This window comes from Amblyomma maculatum, chromosome 10 (assembly GCF_055883805.1).
Source record: "Amblyomma maculatum isolate TAMU_Amacu chromosome 10, ASM5588380v1, whole genome shotgun sequence".
In the NCBI taxonomy this organism is placed as follows: Eukaryota; Metazoa; Arthropoda; class Arachnida; order Ixodida; family Ixodidae; genus Amblyomma; species Amblyomma maculatum.
In genome coordinates, this window is record NC_139353.1 from 16,312,452 (window position 1) to 16,330,857 (window position 18,406).

An 18,406-nucleotide genomic window follows, 5' to 3' on the forward strand; every position below is an offset into this window, starting at 1 on the left:
GAGATGACTTCGGAGAAAAGAATTAATTGCTATAGGATCCAGGTATCACATAAATAATTGTGGAATCAGGTAAAGCGAATAACGATATTTAACCAGAGTATATCTATGCACCAAAATTCAGGCTCATCCAGCAGGCAAATGTAGGGAAATGGGAAGCCAACAGCCATTGACAGCAATGAAGTGATGCGAGGTCAATTTCTTCCTTGTTGTTGATCGGTATGAACTAAGCTATATTTTTTTTATTCCGAAACTCGATACCACATTGCAGTGTAAACCAGGCATGGACCCCATCCATGAGCAGCGGATACAGCATGCGCCTATACGACCGCCATTTCTGTACTGTAGGAGTACTAAATTTTTAAGTAATGTATTTCAGTGAATCAATGTGTAAGAATTACCGCTATTCTCAAATTCGGGTCTCTTTAAATAGAAACATACTGAAATCATAAAGAAACTGAAAGGTCTTTTACAGTGACTTCATTATCAAAGCAAAACATATCTAGCTTCAAGCAAATCACGAGATGGTTGCCTCGTAATGTGTGTCTCCTCCTTGCCCATCTGAATAACTTCTGGTTACCTCTTTGGCATTCCAACCCTGGTTTTCAAAAGCATAAATTCCGCTGAATTCACTATTTCTTTCTGAGTTATAGTGCTAGGCCTAACGAATGAACTCACGTGAAATTAAAAAAAATTAGTCCATACAGAATGATCAAAGGACTTGTTAACTGCAGAGGCAGCGAAATCAAAAATCGATATCTTGAACTGGTACATCTGTCAATGTCTAAAATGTCATATCTGATGTTCGCATCTTACTACAGATGGCGCATTCGCTGACACCCATTCCTCCGCCACGGCCCGACTTCCCCTGGTGGCCGCCTGGCGAAGAGAGCGCCATCTGTCCATGGGGAGCGACAGCGCACGGCCCACCTCCCGTGAAGCGACCCTGCTACGCTTCGATCCGGCGAGGCCCCACAAGGTGTGGCGCCACTGTACTTTTCTTGCTTGTTGAAGTCGCAGGCTCCGCGACCTCATCGCAAAATCGGATAGGGGACACTTTTTTACACACGAAATTATCGGCAGTGTCTTTAGGAACATGTCAATTGTAAATGGGCATGTTTTAAACTGGATGTTACAGCGTTCTCCAGGTTTCCGGGACTCCTTTTAGTGATGAGATCTAAGATAGTGCTATGCACGTGTTGAAGGGAATGGTTTAAACTTGCGATGTGGCGCAAAATTTTGTTTTTAATGTTTTTTGTTTTTGTTTTTCACAGAACGCAGCGAGTAGCTTAACCTGCGCCATAACAAAGCAAAGAGCCATGTTTTGAAAATGATTGTGAGGCATTGGTAAGATATTTTAAGATGCCTTTTCTGACAATATCCGTACATAAGTAGTCGAAGCTTCCTATGCGTGTCAGAAGTGTGCTTCTTATGTTTTCATTGCTCTCACAACGAGTTATTCACACTTTGCATAAAAAAAACCAATTATGGGGCAACAGCCAAAATTAAGATGAACGTCTTCATAGAAACGGCTTAATGTTCTAAGCGTGCCAAGATGTTGCTTGTAATGTTTGTCTTGAGTTCACAAAAAAATCAGTCAGTCCGCCTAAAAAACCCATAAGGCTGCGTTTTTGAAAATTAATAGCGAGCAACTATAGAAGCCTGCCGAGGAAAGATATGTGGGTATATGATTATTATGGTCATGTTATTCCCTATTTAAAAAATTACTTTCAGAATTTATCTACTAGAAGATACTGAAAACTCACGGGCATGGACGAAAGTCGCTATTACGGAATATTTCTGGGCTCAAATTATTTCGCCTCTAGAGTAAAAGTAGGTGTACAACGCTAATATATTTAAGCTGGGACACGCGCTTCGAATCCGCATTGTTCGCTGACACGCGGAAAGAAAAGTCAGAAATGATGCCAATCTAGGAATAAATGCTTTCAGCAATTACAGTTCCGGATAAACTCGCAAATTCAGAAATTTAACACCCATCCTTTTTTCAACTAGTCTTCAAAGCGCTTGAGTGGCACCTTCAGGCTAGTCTGGTTACAATGTACACATCTAGGGATTTCACTTGGTCGAGATTAAATGATTAGACGCCAGGTGATGCTATGGTTACATACTTGTGCAACAAATCACTGCTGCTTCGCAGGTTGCCGGACGTCAGTGCCAGCGCCCCTCCAGCGGAGTTCTGGGAGGAGGGCCGTCAGCTAGTGAATGGCGCTCCAAGGCGGGAGCCCTGGTGCAAGGCCTGTCAGGTACGCGTATACCCTTTACTCTGAGCCACTGCCTCCCTCAAATTCCTGACAGGCACCCTGTCAATGACTTCCTGTATATGTCTTGAAATTTCTCGGAAAGGGTTTACATTTATAATAGCTGGTTTCGCAGTATTGCGCTGTTGTTCCTTATTTCTTCACTTTCAAAGCTTTTAATTCGCTTGCTTAATTTATTCGAAGTAACCAAAGACGCTGCTGGGCTAGTGTTTCGGTGCGTGCAAAATATAAAGATATCCTGGTGCCCGTTATCAATATCAAGCATTCTTCCATGTCATGCTTTCGAGCGAGCAGTTTTCCGGTCCTACGTATCTGTCCTAAAGACACGCAGTCAGCCCAACCTTATCCTTAGCTCCTGCATACATAGTGCTCCTTTGTTATTCCCTGAATGGCCTGTTTTACGACTTAAAATATTTATCTATTTTTAAACGATGTTCGTGCAGGGCGAATGCGATTTTCTTTTTCTTTTTTTTTTTTTTTTTTTTTTTTTACGAATAACTAATTGGAAGGCAAGCGTGACAAGGTAATAATACAGGCACAACCGCTCGTCGCTGATTGCGTAGGGCACATTTACTCAACGCTTCCTATATTTCCACGCATCAGCAGGTGACGCCCGGCCTCATGCGGCACAACTGAGTATTTCATTTCTTTTTACGCGATAGTGTTCAGGGCCCCGTGTCGCAGAAAAACAGATGTCGGCGTTGTGGTTGTAACACTAAAATCAGAAGAAATTAAAAGAACAATAAAAGCTTTCCGAACACCCGCGCGGTGAAGCATGGTTTTTTAACAGTGCGAGGCGAGCACGCAATCACTCCGCCACAGAACTGCATCGCTTCTATGCGAATAAAGGTATGCCTAATGCATGCATTGTCTTATGACTGACAGCTAATGTCTAGGTGCATCATTAGAAAGAAACTAATTACAGAGGTAATGGTTAAGTGAGTAGCAAATAACATTTCCGCTTTGCTTACCTGCGATGCAGCGCTCACTGAAAAATTCATTCGATCGTACGGCGCTGTCGCAACAGATGACGCGAGTCGCCGCACGATTCATAGCATTTTACATTCATCCATCGCTTTCAAGCCATTGTGGTTTTAACGCTATCGCTTTGAACTATTAAACGCGAAGCTTAAGCGTCCTCCAGTCTCTTTATTAGCGCCATAAAACTTCCATTGGGAAATCCGCACACATGGAGTTGTCGAAAAAAGATTCCCGAAACAAAGTCAGCAGAGGTGGACATTGAAATCTGCAAAATAAGCATTTAAAGATTACAAAAAATTCACATATTTCACAACTATTTTCAAATACACAAGTAGAGAGTTCATGACATAAATCAAACCACTCGGGCAAGAAAAGAAAAAGTGAAGACATTGCATCGAGAAACCCAGGTTAGTCGATATAATAGTGGCCACATCGAGTACGTTCTGAGGCAAGATTTGTAATTTCGTTGTATTATTTGAAGACGCGTAATATTGAGACGTGTTCTTCTTTCCATACGGGAGGTCAGTTCTCGATTTCTTTGTTTAAATACTCAGTTAGTTCCTCGCGAGGCATCAGCTCCTCTTGAGACCGATGTTAAGAGCCTGGTTTCTCTGGAATCCCAGAAAGCAATGCGTTCGATGTAATGCGCATTATTTACCCTGAAACGGGTTTCCTTTTGCGAAGGAACAGCTTATCGGAGCCCAGTGCCAACCCTTCATGAAAACCGATGAATGAACGGGTGCCTTGTATAAGTGATGGTGCTGCTCCTTCTGGCGAAAAGCTTTCGCTGTATTTATTTCTTTGCAAATATCTTACAGGTTTCAAGATAGGCATTGCGTAAGAGGGGCGAAGGCAAGAGTTCATGTGCAGAACTTACGACAAAAACATAATAAAAATGTTGCAATATAGAGAAAAAAAGAACAAGTGAGCACAGGTAACAGATTGTTATTCGCAAGATGATGTATAAACTACAAGGCAACTCTATGTGTCATGGTACAAAAATTGGGTGAAATGTACTAAGTATCACACAAATACAAAAGAAAACCTTTCCGGCACACATGGGAGAAACTTCGCATGAATAGGACCAACGCAACAATTGTGTCAAGTGGTTCAAAACAAGGATTGTAGGAATTATGAGTATAGAAATGGCGTCACAATTATCATCAATGAAGAGCTTTAATAGGTGTTCGCGAAAGTTATCATGATTGCTTCTCAGAACAATGCAGTCCGGAAGGTCGTTCCGAAGGCGGATCGTGTGACAGAGACGATAAGTTAAAAGCATTGGCACTGCCATAAATGCTGCCGTAGCTAAAGTTATTAGGCAATTTATGTGATGAATACGAGGGACGCTGTACATATGCTAGCTAGACGCTGTTGATGTAACGTGATGGAAAACATTTGTGGCGCTAGCTTGCGGCGACCGCCGGAACTCCATCGCGATCTGATACGTCGGTGCCCAGAGAGGTGCCGCCTGCGTATTCTGTCTGAAAGCGGCTTCTGCAAACTGCACATCTACTTCGATTTCTCAATGCGGAAATACCCAAAAGGGGGACAGGCTGCTGTCGCGCCATACCCTTAGGGCGATGCTTAAACGGCCCTCTCAAATATCTTACGATGATAAAAAGGATGATGATGACAAAATTTACAGGTGCTAAGACTGCTTGACCAAATAGCACGGTGACATAATTAGTTTCGCGTTCACAAGCCAGATTCAATGACCTATTTCTTATTTGACTCCGGATAACCAGGACATGTAGGCAGGACATGTAGTGCGAAGAGAGGATAACCGATGATCGCTTAGGGTAACAAACTCGATTCCAAGGGAAGGAAAGCATAGCAGGGGGCGGCAGAAAGGTAGGCGGGCGGATGAGGTTAAGAAGTTCGCGGGGGTCAAGTGGATGCAGCTAGCACAGAACCGGGTATTGGAGAAATATGGGAGAGGCCTTCGCCCTGCAGTGGGTATAGTCAGGCTGATGCTGATGATGATTATTATGATGATGATGATGAACCCAAGCACCCAGACGGCGAAAGGCTGTACATGTTATATCGTCTCAGGTACACCGTGGCTCAAGAGGGGGAACCCCGTTCCTCGTGCGTAAGACGTTAGCTCAATATTTGAGTGCGAGCGTGCGTCAGCTAGAAAGAAAATGGTGAGAAAGACAATAGACAGCGAATTAAAACGAGAGCACCTGAATGTGGTGTGAGACTCTAAGAGCAAAATCGAGCGGACATGCGCTTGGGCGCCTCGGTGAGCTGTTTTGTATTGTTGTGCACTGGTAGCAAGGCTTGAAATACGGCCAATTTTTTTATTTGTTTTTGGCGAACAAAATTGCATTTCTGTTTCCATCCAAATATTTCGAGGCTGACATATCTTAAATTAATTACGCGTGTCTGCACCAAACAAAAATTGAAGAGACCAAATTTCAGCTGGTATTAGCTGGGAGTTACCGCTTAAAATAATATACAATCAACTAAACTTCTTGTAGAACATTTTTGGGGGCAAATTGGTGGTGACTTCCTTAATTTATAACGGCCCTGAATGAGCAAGAACACAAGAGAAAAACACGCAAAACATGAACTAAGAGCTGCTCTCCCAACGCTGCAGGAGCTTTTAGTTTGTGTGGTGCGTGTTTTTCTCTTATGTGTGTGCTCCTTCGCTGCCGTTAGGAACCAACTAAAATTTGTTTTGCAGCATCGCTTGCCTATGCGTTTGACTTCGGCTAGATTCACAGTTTTATGGTTTATGGGGTTTTAACGTCCCAAACTTCATTAGGCTCTGATAGGCGCCGTAGTGTAGGCTATGAAAATTTCGACCGCCTAAGGTTCTTGACGTGCACTGACATCGCACGGTACACGCCTTCATCGAAAGGCAGCCGCTGGGCCTGGGATCGAACCCTGAGTCCTTGAAGCCAGCAGTTGAGCGTCCTATACACTGAACCACCACAGCGGCGGAGATTCAAGTTGGGAGAGGGATGAAGGTGACAGTAAATATCTGACCCCCACTAGTACGAAATTTCCTCTGACGGGAAAACAGCAGCTGCTCCTTCTATTGAATAAGCGAATCATTTAATTATTAATTTATAGTATTCTTTTTTCACACCTCCCACAATGCTTGAGTTCACTGTGGCAAACAACCCTGCTTGTATTAGCGCAAGTTACAACTTCCTCATCGAGTTTCTCGCATTGCTCGATGTTCATCCAGATACACACAGCGCTTTATTGCTTTTCAGGGAACTGAGAAGTGCCAAATGAGACACGAAAAGAGAGAAAAATGTAAACAAGGTTATTCAGGCTGATCGCACAGCTGTTCTCACTGTTCTTGTCAGTCGGTGCTTTTTACGGCTTTTCAGATACAGGCGCCTCGGGGTGGCAGCCATAAATCGCGAAGTATACTCATATCGCGATCTTTTATCTGCGGTATACAGGCACGGCTGTGGGAGCTGAAGAAAACATGCCTGACTCTCATGACTCAGATTCGGGAGGAGGTCGTCCAGGCACGCTTCGCTGTGGTAAGTCCCCGAGAATTTATTTCGATATTAGCATTCCATTGTTGTTCCCTATATATCGTATTACGCTTCATATACGTTGCATTCTTACAGGTAACCGTACAACAGATGGTGCTTTTTTCTTTGCTTCAATGCAAAACACTATAATAACTTGTTGCTGAAAATACTAGTGAGCACATCGTGTCGGTAAATAGGAGTACAGCTCTGTTGTATGCTAGATTTCGTTTTGTTTTCTTGAGCCTTTCTAGAGCCGCACATTGTCATTGTCAGCGTCTCTGCATTGTCATTTGATGATAATCACTGACAAAAACGTTCTTCTCCCATGACAATTAAAGCACGAGCCTAAACTGAATTTTCTATCTATCCTATTGTGCGGCGTAACCAATAGTGACTTAGTTTCTCAGTCCCCTTTCGTGGTGAAAATTTCACACCTTATTGACACAGAAAGTAAATGGTTAGGCCACAGGTTCCAGAGGTTTCCTTGCCGTCTACATTTACTTGGTGCGAATATCTTCCACGCCATCTAACATCGTCCGTTTCCCCAAAAAAGGTTACTAGTTTGCACTTTTTCGCTTTTCTTTTCATTTAAGCATTCCTCTCCACCCAATTCCACACGGACTGCTGCAAATGTGCGGTTGTGCGTCCTGTTTGACTTCAAACTCTAGCCCAGACCGAAATGGCTCTAAATTTAGGGTTCTCGACCTTGAGTTCGGGCCACACGAGATCTGGCACGAGTCTGCCACGGAAGTACGCCTGGGAGTTCGTTAGCGTGACGAGTCGGCAGTGACATTGTTCTTTTCAGAAGAAGGCGTACCACAAGGCGACCCGCCTGTACTGGTGCGCCGGCGGAACGTGCGTCACCCGTCCGCGGAAGACACGCCGTATCTACGCCGACCCGCATCCGGGTCTCTATGCCTTCATTGTGAAGCGCCGTGTACATACTACGCTCGGGCACTTAATGCCTGGCACGATCGAGGCAGCCCCATGCTGCCTCTCGCGAAGGCCTCGACACAAGGACAACCGTTGTAAGGCTTCCTGCTTGTCAGTCACACTGCGGCGGAAGGCAGGGCGGGGTTCGCGTGGCTCGCCTCGCAGCAGTTGTGTCAAGAATCGAGCAAGCTGGTAAGGTCTACACTGCGAGAGGGAAAAAACAAAGCCTTCTGCTGCCTTTTGTTCTTAGCGGCACAATGTCTCCTCGACTAGTTGCACGTTCGTTTGCTGTTGTGACATGCACTGGTCAGATTTAGTACATGCATGATGGACTCAGGAGTGCGAAACAGCAAATCTGCGCTGTAGTGTATTTTATCTTTAGTGACTGTTTTGTTGTGCTCCTACATATCACATTCCTTTTAAGACGACGATGTGTTTCTTCTTTCTTAAGCACTGGGCACGACTAGGCACAATGACATATGAGAGAGTAGACTATTTAAAACAAATAATTAGCGCTGGAATCTACACACCACATCGTTTAAATTCTCCTTCAAGGGTATTGTACGAGCCTTAAATGCAAAGAGCATTGCCTATTGCTATATTGAGAAGTGAGACTGGATTGGTTACATCGTAGCTCAAGCTGGGTTGGCATTTCGGCGAACCGTTCTCCTATACACTGCTTTGACGCAAAGGCCACATTAACTGTATCTCCTAAACCTGATTCGATATGCAAATCTCATTACATTTGTGGAATCATACCTCCTGTTTCATTCTCAAAATTTTTGTTTCATACTTTGCAGCAATGATTACTTCTATCACCATTAAGATGTGTAGGTGGGCAAGTTGGGTACAGATCATATTAGAAAAAAAATAGTAAGGTTGAAAGTTGGGCGAGTTGAAGCTGGTTCATTTTGAAGGTAGCGCGAAAAACGAGGACCAAGAGTAGGAGGACACAACACAAAGCGCTCGTGTTGTGTCCTCCTACTCTTGGTCCTCGTTTTTCGCGCTACCTTCAAAATGAATTAGAAAAAAAAGCAGAGCAATACAAACGGGACGAGTGGTGACTAGCAACTGATTTTATTTATTCAAGAGCGAATCAACACCTGAGGGACAAGCATATAGTGCCTTTCCTTTCATTGTTGTTTCCTCTTTTCTTTTTCTGCGCATCTGTCCGTCTGTGTATTTATTCGCTTTGCCATAAATACAATCAGTTACTAGCCAGCGCTCGTATGTGTCTCTTCCTTGGTCACGTTTTTCTGCACTGTTTTTTTCCTAGATGACTACCTCTATGAATGAATCTATTTGGTACATACATCCTGCTATGTACGTTACAGATGTATATATTGTAATGGCAAGGAAACACACCGACTAATTCAGGGTAACCGAAAATCTGTTGGAATGAAGATCTTGGAAAGTCAGCTGGAAGAGCTGGCTGTAAGTAGCTCGACAACAGGAATCTAGAGATAATAGTTAGACGTCACTGCCCTGCAGTAGAGTTTGTGGTCTTTTTGTGAGAGTTATTACTAAGGCAAGAGCACATTGAGATGGTGCAAAAAGCATTGACAGAATAGGAAATGAAAATTTTCTTATCGATAATTTTCGCCACATTTGCACTGCTTACCGACTACGAGCGCAGTGTCCTTCTTTTGGGATGAATGAGCCTACATGTTTTACTGTTCGAAGTTACAGCCACTGGCTATGAGCGCTTTGGTAGATTGCTATATTGCTCAAAAAAGCAACCCTCTAACAACATTCAGTTGAAAAATTACGTGTGTTGCTCTTACCATAGTGTCAGATCACTTCGCTTCTTATTTTTGCGTGTGTCACTTCTCGGTGATGCTTATTTACTTATATATTTTTTTATTTAGGAGTGCCTAACGGCGGAACTGAACATGACACTAAAATTAGGGGAAATGAGACGCATGCCTATAATAAAAATAAAACTCTAAAAATAAACACCATCATTTTGAGCCACAAAGACACAAGATACAAGAGCACACAAAGACCTAAGAGACTTATAACATGCCATAGAGCAAACGAACTAAATACCTGGGCAAGCGCTTTCTAAATGAGGTTTTCTGTATTAGAAAGTGGCATTTCATTTGAAAGTAACTATAACGTATAAAGCTGGAAACATTTTGCTGTCTAACTACTCGCAAGCCGCTGGCCATCAAGCCAGTACGTTCACAAAGAAAGACAAAAAAGAAAAAGAAAAGAGAGGAAAGACAAGAAATTACGCAGTGCGAATACATTTGGTGTTAAAGCATCGAGTTCCTTGGCGGAAAAAGCGATAGGTGTGTTTTTACACGTTTTTAGAGTGTGGGAATCGGGTAGACACTGTGAACATTATTTAGTCGAGGTAAAGCAATGTATACAGCTACCGGCCAGATTTGGGTCAGTGATATAAAGAGTACAACAAATAACAAGTGGCAAGTTTTCGGAACACCGCTTATGTTAAAGGCCAAAATTTTGCTCCAGAAAATTGTTACTTGATGGTGTCAATAATTAGAGAGGATAAGCCATGTTTTTTTTTAGAGCTGCTTGGAGAAAATGCAGTGTATCTTAATGGGGATTCGATCTCAGAATATCTAGTGGACTCCTGGTTAGCATGATATCTAAGCCAGTGTTAACACTAGCCAAGCAGCGTTTTAAATGACCATGTTTCTCAATGCTTTCTGCGTTAATGGCTTTTGCGGGTGTTACAGGTTAGAACGCAGAACGTCTCGTGGGTAGTTGACGCTTAAAACTCCTTCAACCAACTTGTTTTTTTGTTGTGTAAAGATTCAAAAGTGGTTTAACGGTAAATTATAATCCCACATCAAGATTATTTCTTTTTGATCTAACTGGAACCACTTAGTCAACATTATTAAATAGAGTTCAAGAAGCAGGTAGTTCGGGTCGGAGCACCTTGACCTTCTTCAAAACTTTCCATGTGGTTTACATGTGAAACGGCTGCCTTAATGGTACAAAGTTGAAAACGTTTACGCGCTGTCGCTAACCCGTGGTTAATAATATAACAATGGTCCAGGCGACACAGTTCCAAATTTTTTATAAAATGCTCAACCTTTTCGCAATGAAATAAATTATCAGGTCCATGCAAGAAAGACGGATAAAGATTGTCTCCTTTATTCTATGAGCTCGATCAATTACAAACCGCTCATTTCATCTTGTTTGTTTATTTTCAGTGTGTGTCAGATCGTTGGTTCATTTCATATTGCGGCCTTTTAGAAATTAGCAGGGGTGAAAGTGAAAGGTGGTTTTATATCTCTGAGGAGATCGTTAACAAGAAACAGAATGGTGACGGATTAGGCTAATTGGCGCATTAAGTGCACTTTCAAAGCGCTTGAATAAACGCGGACAGACAGAGGCACAGAGGCTTTGTCTGTGTCAGTGCATGTTGACTCTAGCTAGTAATTTGGAAATATAGGTCAAGAAAGAGTTCGCCCTACTTTTACCTTTACAATTCATTCATTCGTGAACGGCAGCTAACACGACATGGCTGCAATGTTACATTGTTTACACAAACATAAAAATATCATGAAACTAGAAGTTCTGAAATAAATCACCGAGCCATTACTCTCAGTTGGCACGCAAAATGTACTTATTTTCGTCCTGCTCTTCTTCAGCAGTGTTAAGCGCGTTTTCTTGTCACCAAGCTGTTTGCTTAATAGCTTCGCCATATTAACGCCACTTCTTCCACTTACAAAACGTCGAGACAGCCACAGCACCGAACACATTTAGTATCCCATCCCGTGTGCTTCAGTGAATCTCCTGGTATGTACTTGTCTTAACTTGTCCAAGGACAAGTTCACCCAAGTTCGTTGCAGTGCTCGCCGTGCTCGCTTTTATATCGGTATTATATCACTGCCGAACACGCACGACAGCCTGATGCAGCCGTTGAAGAATTCACGTCAACAAGTGGGCCCTCGAGAAGGGTGAAACTCGATACCCGTGGGGAAAACTAGAGCGGCGCCTTTGTTTAGGCTGGTCGCTTTCGGCGGGGCGGAGCTCTCGACTGAGTAGTGGAGGCCGTATGGTCTCCTCCGCATCCCAAGTGACGTGGCTACTTGTACTGGGGTATTCTCGGGGAAGTTGTGTGAGCGCTGCACAAGCTCTTGACTCCTTGAGAGTGAGTCAGCAAAAATTATTATAATTTAACTACAAATATAAAATAATTTGTTTCCTAGTGCGAAGAGAGACTCATTGACAAGCGCAGCGTCGACGGTCGCGTCATCGACTTTAGCTGGATCGATGCGTCGTAGCCAAGGGTTGCAGCGCCAGCAGAGCGCTTGGCGCACACTAGATGATCTTTTCAAGGCTTTAACAACCGTTGCACGCTTCAAACACGTGAGCTGCATAGTTTAGTTATTCGGTCTGCTGTTATTGAAGGTCTCAATCCAATTGTTATTTACAGTTCAACTCGTTCCCCTATTTTTACCAACATTTAATGATGTACCGTTGCGAGTTCGTCTACCTGCGATTGTTACATGCCTACGTCACTAGTTAGCTCACCGGAATAAGAGGTTAGTAATATTTACTAGAAGTGAGACAAGACAAACGAGAAGCAATCGCAAAATGATTAAACAATTAATTTCACAAGGGTCGTATTCCCATAAGCATTTCACGTAATTGCCTTCATTTTTATGTGCGCTTGAATTTGTGTTCATGTGCCATCATTTTTTTACTTTTCTTTGCTTTTCTTGTCACCCTCACATCCCGTGCCGTGTTTAGCAGCTTGAGTGGTCGCTCCTGCTAGCGCTGCTCACATATGCGGGCAGTTCTCAGTTATTCCAGTGCAGCATATCGCGGTCCTGTGGGTCGGCTGTGACAGAGGTGGAAGCTTACGTCGATGAAAAACATAAGCGTGGGACAAAGTCTCAGTGCAGGATAATTATTCAGGGCATACTGCTTCGTGAGAATTCTTTTCGCATAAAAAAATTACCTGTAGTTTTACTTGTGGTTAAACTTGGAGTTATGCAAAAGCAATCTGTATGGGTATACGCTTAGGTTCGGCTCCATTATAAAGACATTACTTTTGTGTATATTAGTTTACTCTATGGTTTCAGCTTTATTTATGCCACAGGGGAATCACTTCACGTATGAGCACCCCTTGCCTCTCGTTGTTGACCATTCTCTTTCGGGCGTAGAAGACTTCTAGTGGTATGACATCGTCTCTACGTCGAACTACGGGGCGTTCGCCTCCTCCGACTACCGAGTGATCTGTCTTCTTCTTCTTCTTCTTCTTCTTCTTCTTCTTCTTCTTCTTCTTCTTCTTCTTCTTCTTCTTCTTCTTCTTCTTCTTCTTCTTCTTCTTCTTCTTCTTCTTCTTCTTCTTCTTCTTCTTCTTCTTCTTCTTCTTCTTTTCCTTTTTCTTTCTCTTTTTCTTTTTCTTTTTCTTTTTCTTTTTCTTTTTCTTTCTCTTTTTCTTTTTCTTTTTCTTTTTCTTCTTCTTCTTCTTCTTCTTCTTCTTCTTCTTCTTCTTCTTCTTCTTCTTCTTCTTCTTCTTCTTCTTCTTCTTCTTCTTCTTCTTCTTCTTCTTCTTCTTCTTCTTCTTCTTCTTCTTCTTCTTCTTCTTCTTCTTCTTCTTCTTCTTCTTCTTCTTCTTCTTCTTCTTCTTCTTCTTCTTTTGCTGCTTCAGACAGGCACGTGCTTTTCGAACAGGCACGGACAGGCACGGCAAAATGGCGAGATTGTCGCCAATGTAGTTCTCGCTACAGAAAATGCCATTCTTATCATAAACATTCCTAACGCGATAGCTTACATGCCCGCGTTCTGTAGAAAATACGGCTCTGTCAGAGTCAGCGTTGTCGGCGTTGTCTGCAAAAAAATTACAGGGGTGTGTATGGCTATGGCAGTTTGTAACATAGCCTGGCACTGATTGATCTGCACATTGTGCGACTCCACAAGACCACGTGACGTGGCAATTGAACTACCAACTCAGGCTTCCCTTTTCAAATGAAATATAAAAATGGAAATCAAACTCCCCGCGGGACCTTTGATCTTTTGTAAGAATGCTACTCCGATACCGCACAGGAACATTCCTATACGGCTAATTGAAAGCGGGATTTATGTTTATGTGAGGTGGCATTCACATGTCTATAGGCAGCTTCTTCTTGGTCCGCGTCCTAGAGATGCGGTTCCGATCTTGATTGCGTCGGGGCTTTTCGATGGAGATGAAAAACAAGGCTCTGGTTCATTGCGCGATTCCGTTGCAGGTTTTAATACCCAGAATTTCCAGAGCTCTCCCCCTACGGCGCCCTTCATAATCTGAGTCCTTCTTGGAGGTTAAACCCTATCAACCAAACCAAACGTTCAGATATTAGAACTTGGATGTACTCGGCTTTAGCTCGTGAAGGAGCTACTATGTAGAAGCATTTTAAAATAAGAGAACTCCTTTCAGTATTTTTTGTATTTCGTTATGGCGTAACCCCAACTTTTATACACAGTTGGCTTAGCCTGCCCACAGCACTCCAATCGCCTTTTGTTTACATCACTTATCGACAGTTCAGTTCAGTTCAGTCGTTCAGTCGTGTCCGACTCTTCGTGACCCTATGGACCATATCACGCCACGCTTTCCGGTCTCTCACTATCTTCCTAACATCACATAACTTCATCTGCAGCGCCTCGAGGATGCCATCTAACCATCGCGTTCGCTGCCTACCCCTTCTCCGGCGACCCTCAACCTTTCCCAACATCGAATCTTTCTCCAGAGACTCCTCTCTTCTCATCAGATGACCAAAGTATAGCTGAGCTTTAACTTTAGATTTTGACCCTCCACTGAGCAGTCAGGGTTTATGGTCAACAATATCTACTGATTTGATCTTCTGGCAGTCCAAGGAACTCTCAAGAGTCTTCGCCAGCACCACAATTCAAACGCGTCAATTCTTCGGCGGTCAGCCTTTTTCACAGTCCAACTCTCGCATCCATACATCACAACTGGAAAGACCATAGCACGAGTTATACGGAGTTATATATCAACATTGGTCTGTAAAATAGCAGCGGCTAGCCATTGCAGCTTCTCGCTTTAGAACACACGCGACGGCTCTTAATTAGTGTCCTCAAATTGTGACGCTCAAAAGAAGAGAGGCGCTTTAATCTTACCGAGTGTCCCGGGAGCGATGTGGTTGACATTCGAATAGAGAAGGCTTTGTGCAAGCAGCTTTCTGGCTCCAGGCGCATCCTTTGCTACAGCAGGGGCATGCGGAAGAAGGACTTAGTAGTACACAGAGGCAACAACATCGGCTTCTAAATGCGGAGACAGAGCCTCAGAAGGTCACTTTTTGCCACTCGACGGGGGTCTTCACAGGGCAGCATTGTCGCGAAGACGGATAACGACAGGCGAGCCTTGACAAGAATTAAGCCATTCAAAAAGGCCGCAGCCAGACATCCGTGCTCCATTTGTGGCTGTAATGGTATTCGTGGAGCAGAGAGCATTCTTTGAAGGACACAGAAGTGAAAGGAGGAGAAAAAGTTCCATATTCGGCGTTCCATGCTTAATCCACTTCGCCGTATATAAGGTTCACTCCCTGCTTTTGCAGTTGCCACCAGAACGGGAGGCTTAGTACTCAAGCCTGTACGTGACAGCAGCCAAAAATTACACAGCATATTTACTAATTATTGAGAAGCGATAGCGATATCAGGACCTCATGTGATGTAGATCGCGTCGCCATGGGCGAAACAAGTCGCAGTCGTCTTGTTCCGCTTTAATCCATAGACTGATGACTACGTTCTCCACGTACGTCAAGGAGCGAGGCAAAATCGAAATAGCTTTCTGTGTTCATCTCTTTACATTTGCGCCTACTCCAAGCGGTTGCCGTTTTTGACGCCATCGGATTAGGCAGCGCTATAACCATTATGATGCGAACGCTTTAACACGATCATCGTCCCGTGCCAAGAGAGGCCTATAACGCTCACTCAACGAACTTGGCAAACGAGAGGTGCACAAAGTTCTTGCTGGAGCTTGTCATAAAAATAGCCCTATAGGACTTCCTGTCATTCCTTGCGGCACCCGTACGGATGTTGTCTGGCAGATAATTATGCATAATGCCGCAAAGCATGCTCCCTTCAACTTCCTGTGTGTTGTTCGGGATGCATCAAGACTCCATGAAGGATCAGAACAGGCCTTTTGGCAAAATAAAAACGCGCACACTTTAAAAAGGGGAGGAGCATAGAACCGAATTGACTACCTAAATAGTTATTTGAAATTCTCTTTTCTATTTGGCATCTGTCTGTAGTTCGCTAATTTTGTGAAGTCCTAAGTTTAAGTTTTCATATAACGAGAACGCCTTAGTCTTGCTAATACAAAATAATTTGAAAAAAATATTGTTTTCTTCTGTGAATATTGTTATAACCCTATTGCTGCAAAGAATTCCTCATCCCCTCCTACTGGTAATGATGTATTGCTGGCTTCTATGTTAGTCAGAAACAACAACATGGTTTCTATCAGAATTACGCATCTTAGAAATTCCCTTTTAGTGCATTCCTCTGTTGATTGACAACAGTAATCCACGGTTGCAGCAGCCAGTAACTATAAACGTTCTTGGTTTTTGTGAAACACGCAGCAAGGTTGTGAAAAATATCGCCAAGTGGAGCTGAGGCTGTTACGTTTACCTCAAAAGCAGCCCAGATTACATCATGTCATAGTGAACTGTGACATCACGGCAAGCATTTCAAAACCTGGCGCCGTATTCCGAGTTTTGCGTCGTTATCGAAGTGTCGCTATCTCACGTGACCTCGAGTCATCTGATTGGTCGAAACACCGGAACTGGGGGTTGCCACTGCGGAACCGGAAGAGGGGGCAACATCATTTTCCAGCGTTTTCACCAATCAGGTGACTCGAGGTTGGGAAGATAGCGACAGTCACTATAACGACGCAAACTCGGAATACGGGCTCTGCTGTTTGAAGTCACGCATGCGCTGTTTTCGAGGATAACTCTGCGGGTGCGTTTGACCTGAAGTAAACCGAGCCCCGATCAACGACGATGTTTGTTTTATCCATCGCAAACTCGGTGATGCGAAGAGCGCGCCGCGTTCCTCATCGCCTCGTCACAATTCAGCGACGCGAGGATGGCTGACCTCTGAATTGGCGAACGTTTCCGCATCGACATTTGAGTATCTCTTCTACGTCAACTTGCATCTCCACCAATGCATATTTCCTCCCGAAGTATTCTACCTGCCGTACAAGTTGTAAATCGACGTGGTACCGCGCTGGTACCACTGGTACGTGGTACCAGCTGGTACTCCGTTGCTCTCCACCATCACTGTTTTTACGAAAGAACTAAGACACAGGTGTTCCAGGAATGCTTGGGACTTTAATTACGCTGCGTTGCTGGATCAACAAAGATGCTTTAATACAAGATGATACAACAAAGATGAGCTCTAATAAAGAATAAATTTTGCTGATAATGTCGATGGCTATTTTACACACAACTCCAGTCTTCCCGCTTTTGCTCTTTTTAAGCCGGACTTTTCGACTTTGTTTCATACAAGGTAGTGGAGCAAACATGCCGTTCGTGTTTCGAAAACAGCGCTGCAGCAGTGACACTCAGATGGACAAGCTTGCCCAAGAGGATGACATCACCTCAGCGGATGCATTCGGAGCGACAACACTTCAGCCCGTGGACATAATTCTGAGCCGCCGCATATATTAGTTACGCTTCAAATACCGTCGCTTTACTTTATATGATCTTTAGACCATACAACTGGTACTTCCTATGCAGGGCGTGAAGGAAAAAATTGCAACTTATTTATCTAAGCTAGTTAGATGCGACGTATGTGCGCTAACACGTTTCCTTTCTCTTTCGCTTGGAGGCTATTGGTTTCAAGGTTAGCCTTCGGGGAAAAAACGGCGAAATCAGTGACTGGGCCCCTTGCTGTTAGCGCAACCTCTTCACATAACTGAAGAGGACCATGCGATAGCGGTGCGTTGAGAATGAACTGCGCATAGGTCGATCCAAATGCAGAGGGCGAAATGCAATGCACAACGCCAGGCAGTGACAGTTAAACATGAGGCACCGGCATGGTATCATAACCCTCTCACGGCGTATATATATATATTCGCAGCTATATTTATTTTAGTCAAACAAGGCAAAAATGATGAACATAGCCGCAGATGACTACTTTTCACCGGAAAAGAGGCCATAATGCTACCGCTCTAAAGGACTTTGGCTGCTGCATAAACGCGGCTTTGCCACTACTACCTTTTTCGCAGACACCAAACCAACGTCTTCTACTGAGGACAATTCCATGTCCTACGGTTATATGTTTTGCCTTTTATCCACTTTATTAAGGCTACGTACATACATTCCAAGTCTAGTATGAGCAGAAACAGTGTGTCGTTCTTGGTGATCCAAGCTTCATCCTCGAACTGATGTATTGGCTCGCTACGCATGATCTTCTACTATTTCTTCCTAAAACTGCCTAATATGAGTTGGCGATGCAGTGTAGTATAGAGACATTTGAAGGGAAAAAAACCAAGAACTATTACAGCTCAGAATAGCTGTAAAACGGCCTCCCGGCCAGTAGATTTCAGCCCTCTAGCTACCGGTCTTTTCCCCTCTCTCTTTCTCTCACTTTACTAATATAATCGCTTATATATCCTGCTGTTTTTCTGTTGAAGCCACTTCCTCAACCTTGCGCGGCTTTGAAGCTCTTGGAAGGCGCCCATACCACAAGCCGCTGGCCTTGCAGTGGGGCGCCGAGAATGAAAGAAGC

General features: G+C 43.7%; 1 protein-coding gene across 1 annotated transcript in view; it reads left to right on the top strand.

Moving 5' to 3' along the window:
- The window catches only part of LOC146175667 (uncharacterized), a 172,428-nt gene that overhangs the window by 16,904 nt on the left and 137,118 nt on the right, over positions 1 to 18,406 (top strand). The window contains exons 2-5 of the mRNA XM_084580867.1: positions 819 to 976; positions 2,156 to 2,261; positions 6,683 to 6,766; positions 7,566 to 7,697. Of these exons, the coding sequence (XP_084436993.1) occupies positions 819 to 976; positions 2,156 to 2,261; positions 6,683 to 6,766; positions 7,566 to 7,697 (480 nt within the window). The remainder of the gene's footprint in view (positions 1 to 818; positions 977 to 2,155; positions 2,262 to 6,682; positions 6,767 to 7,565; positions 7,698 to 18,406) is intronic.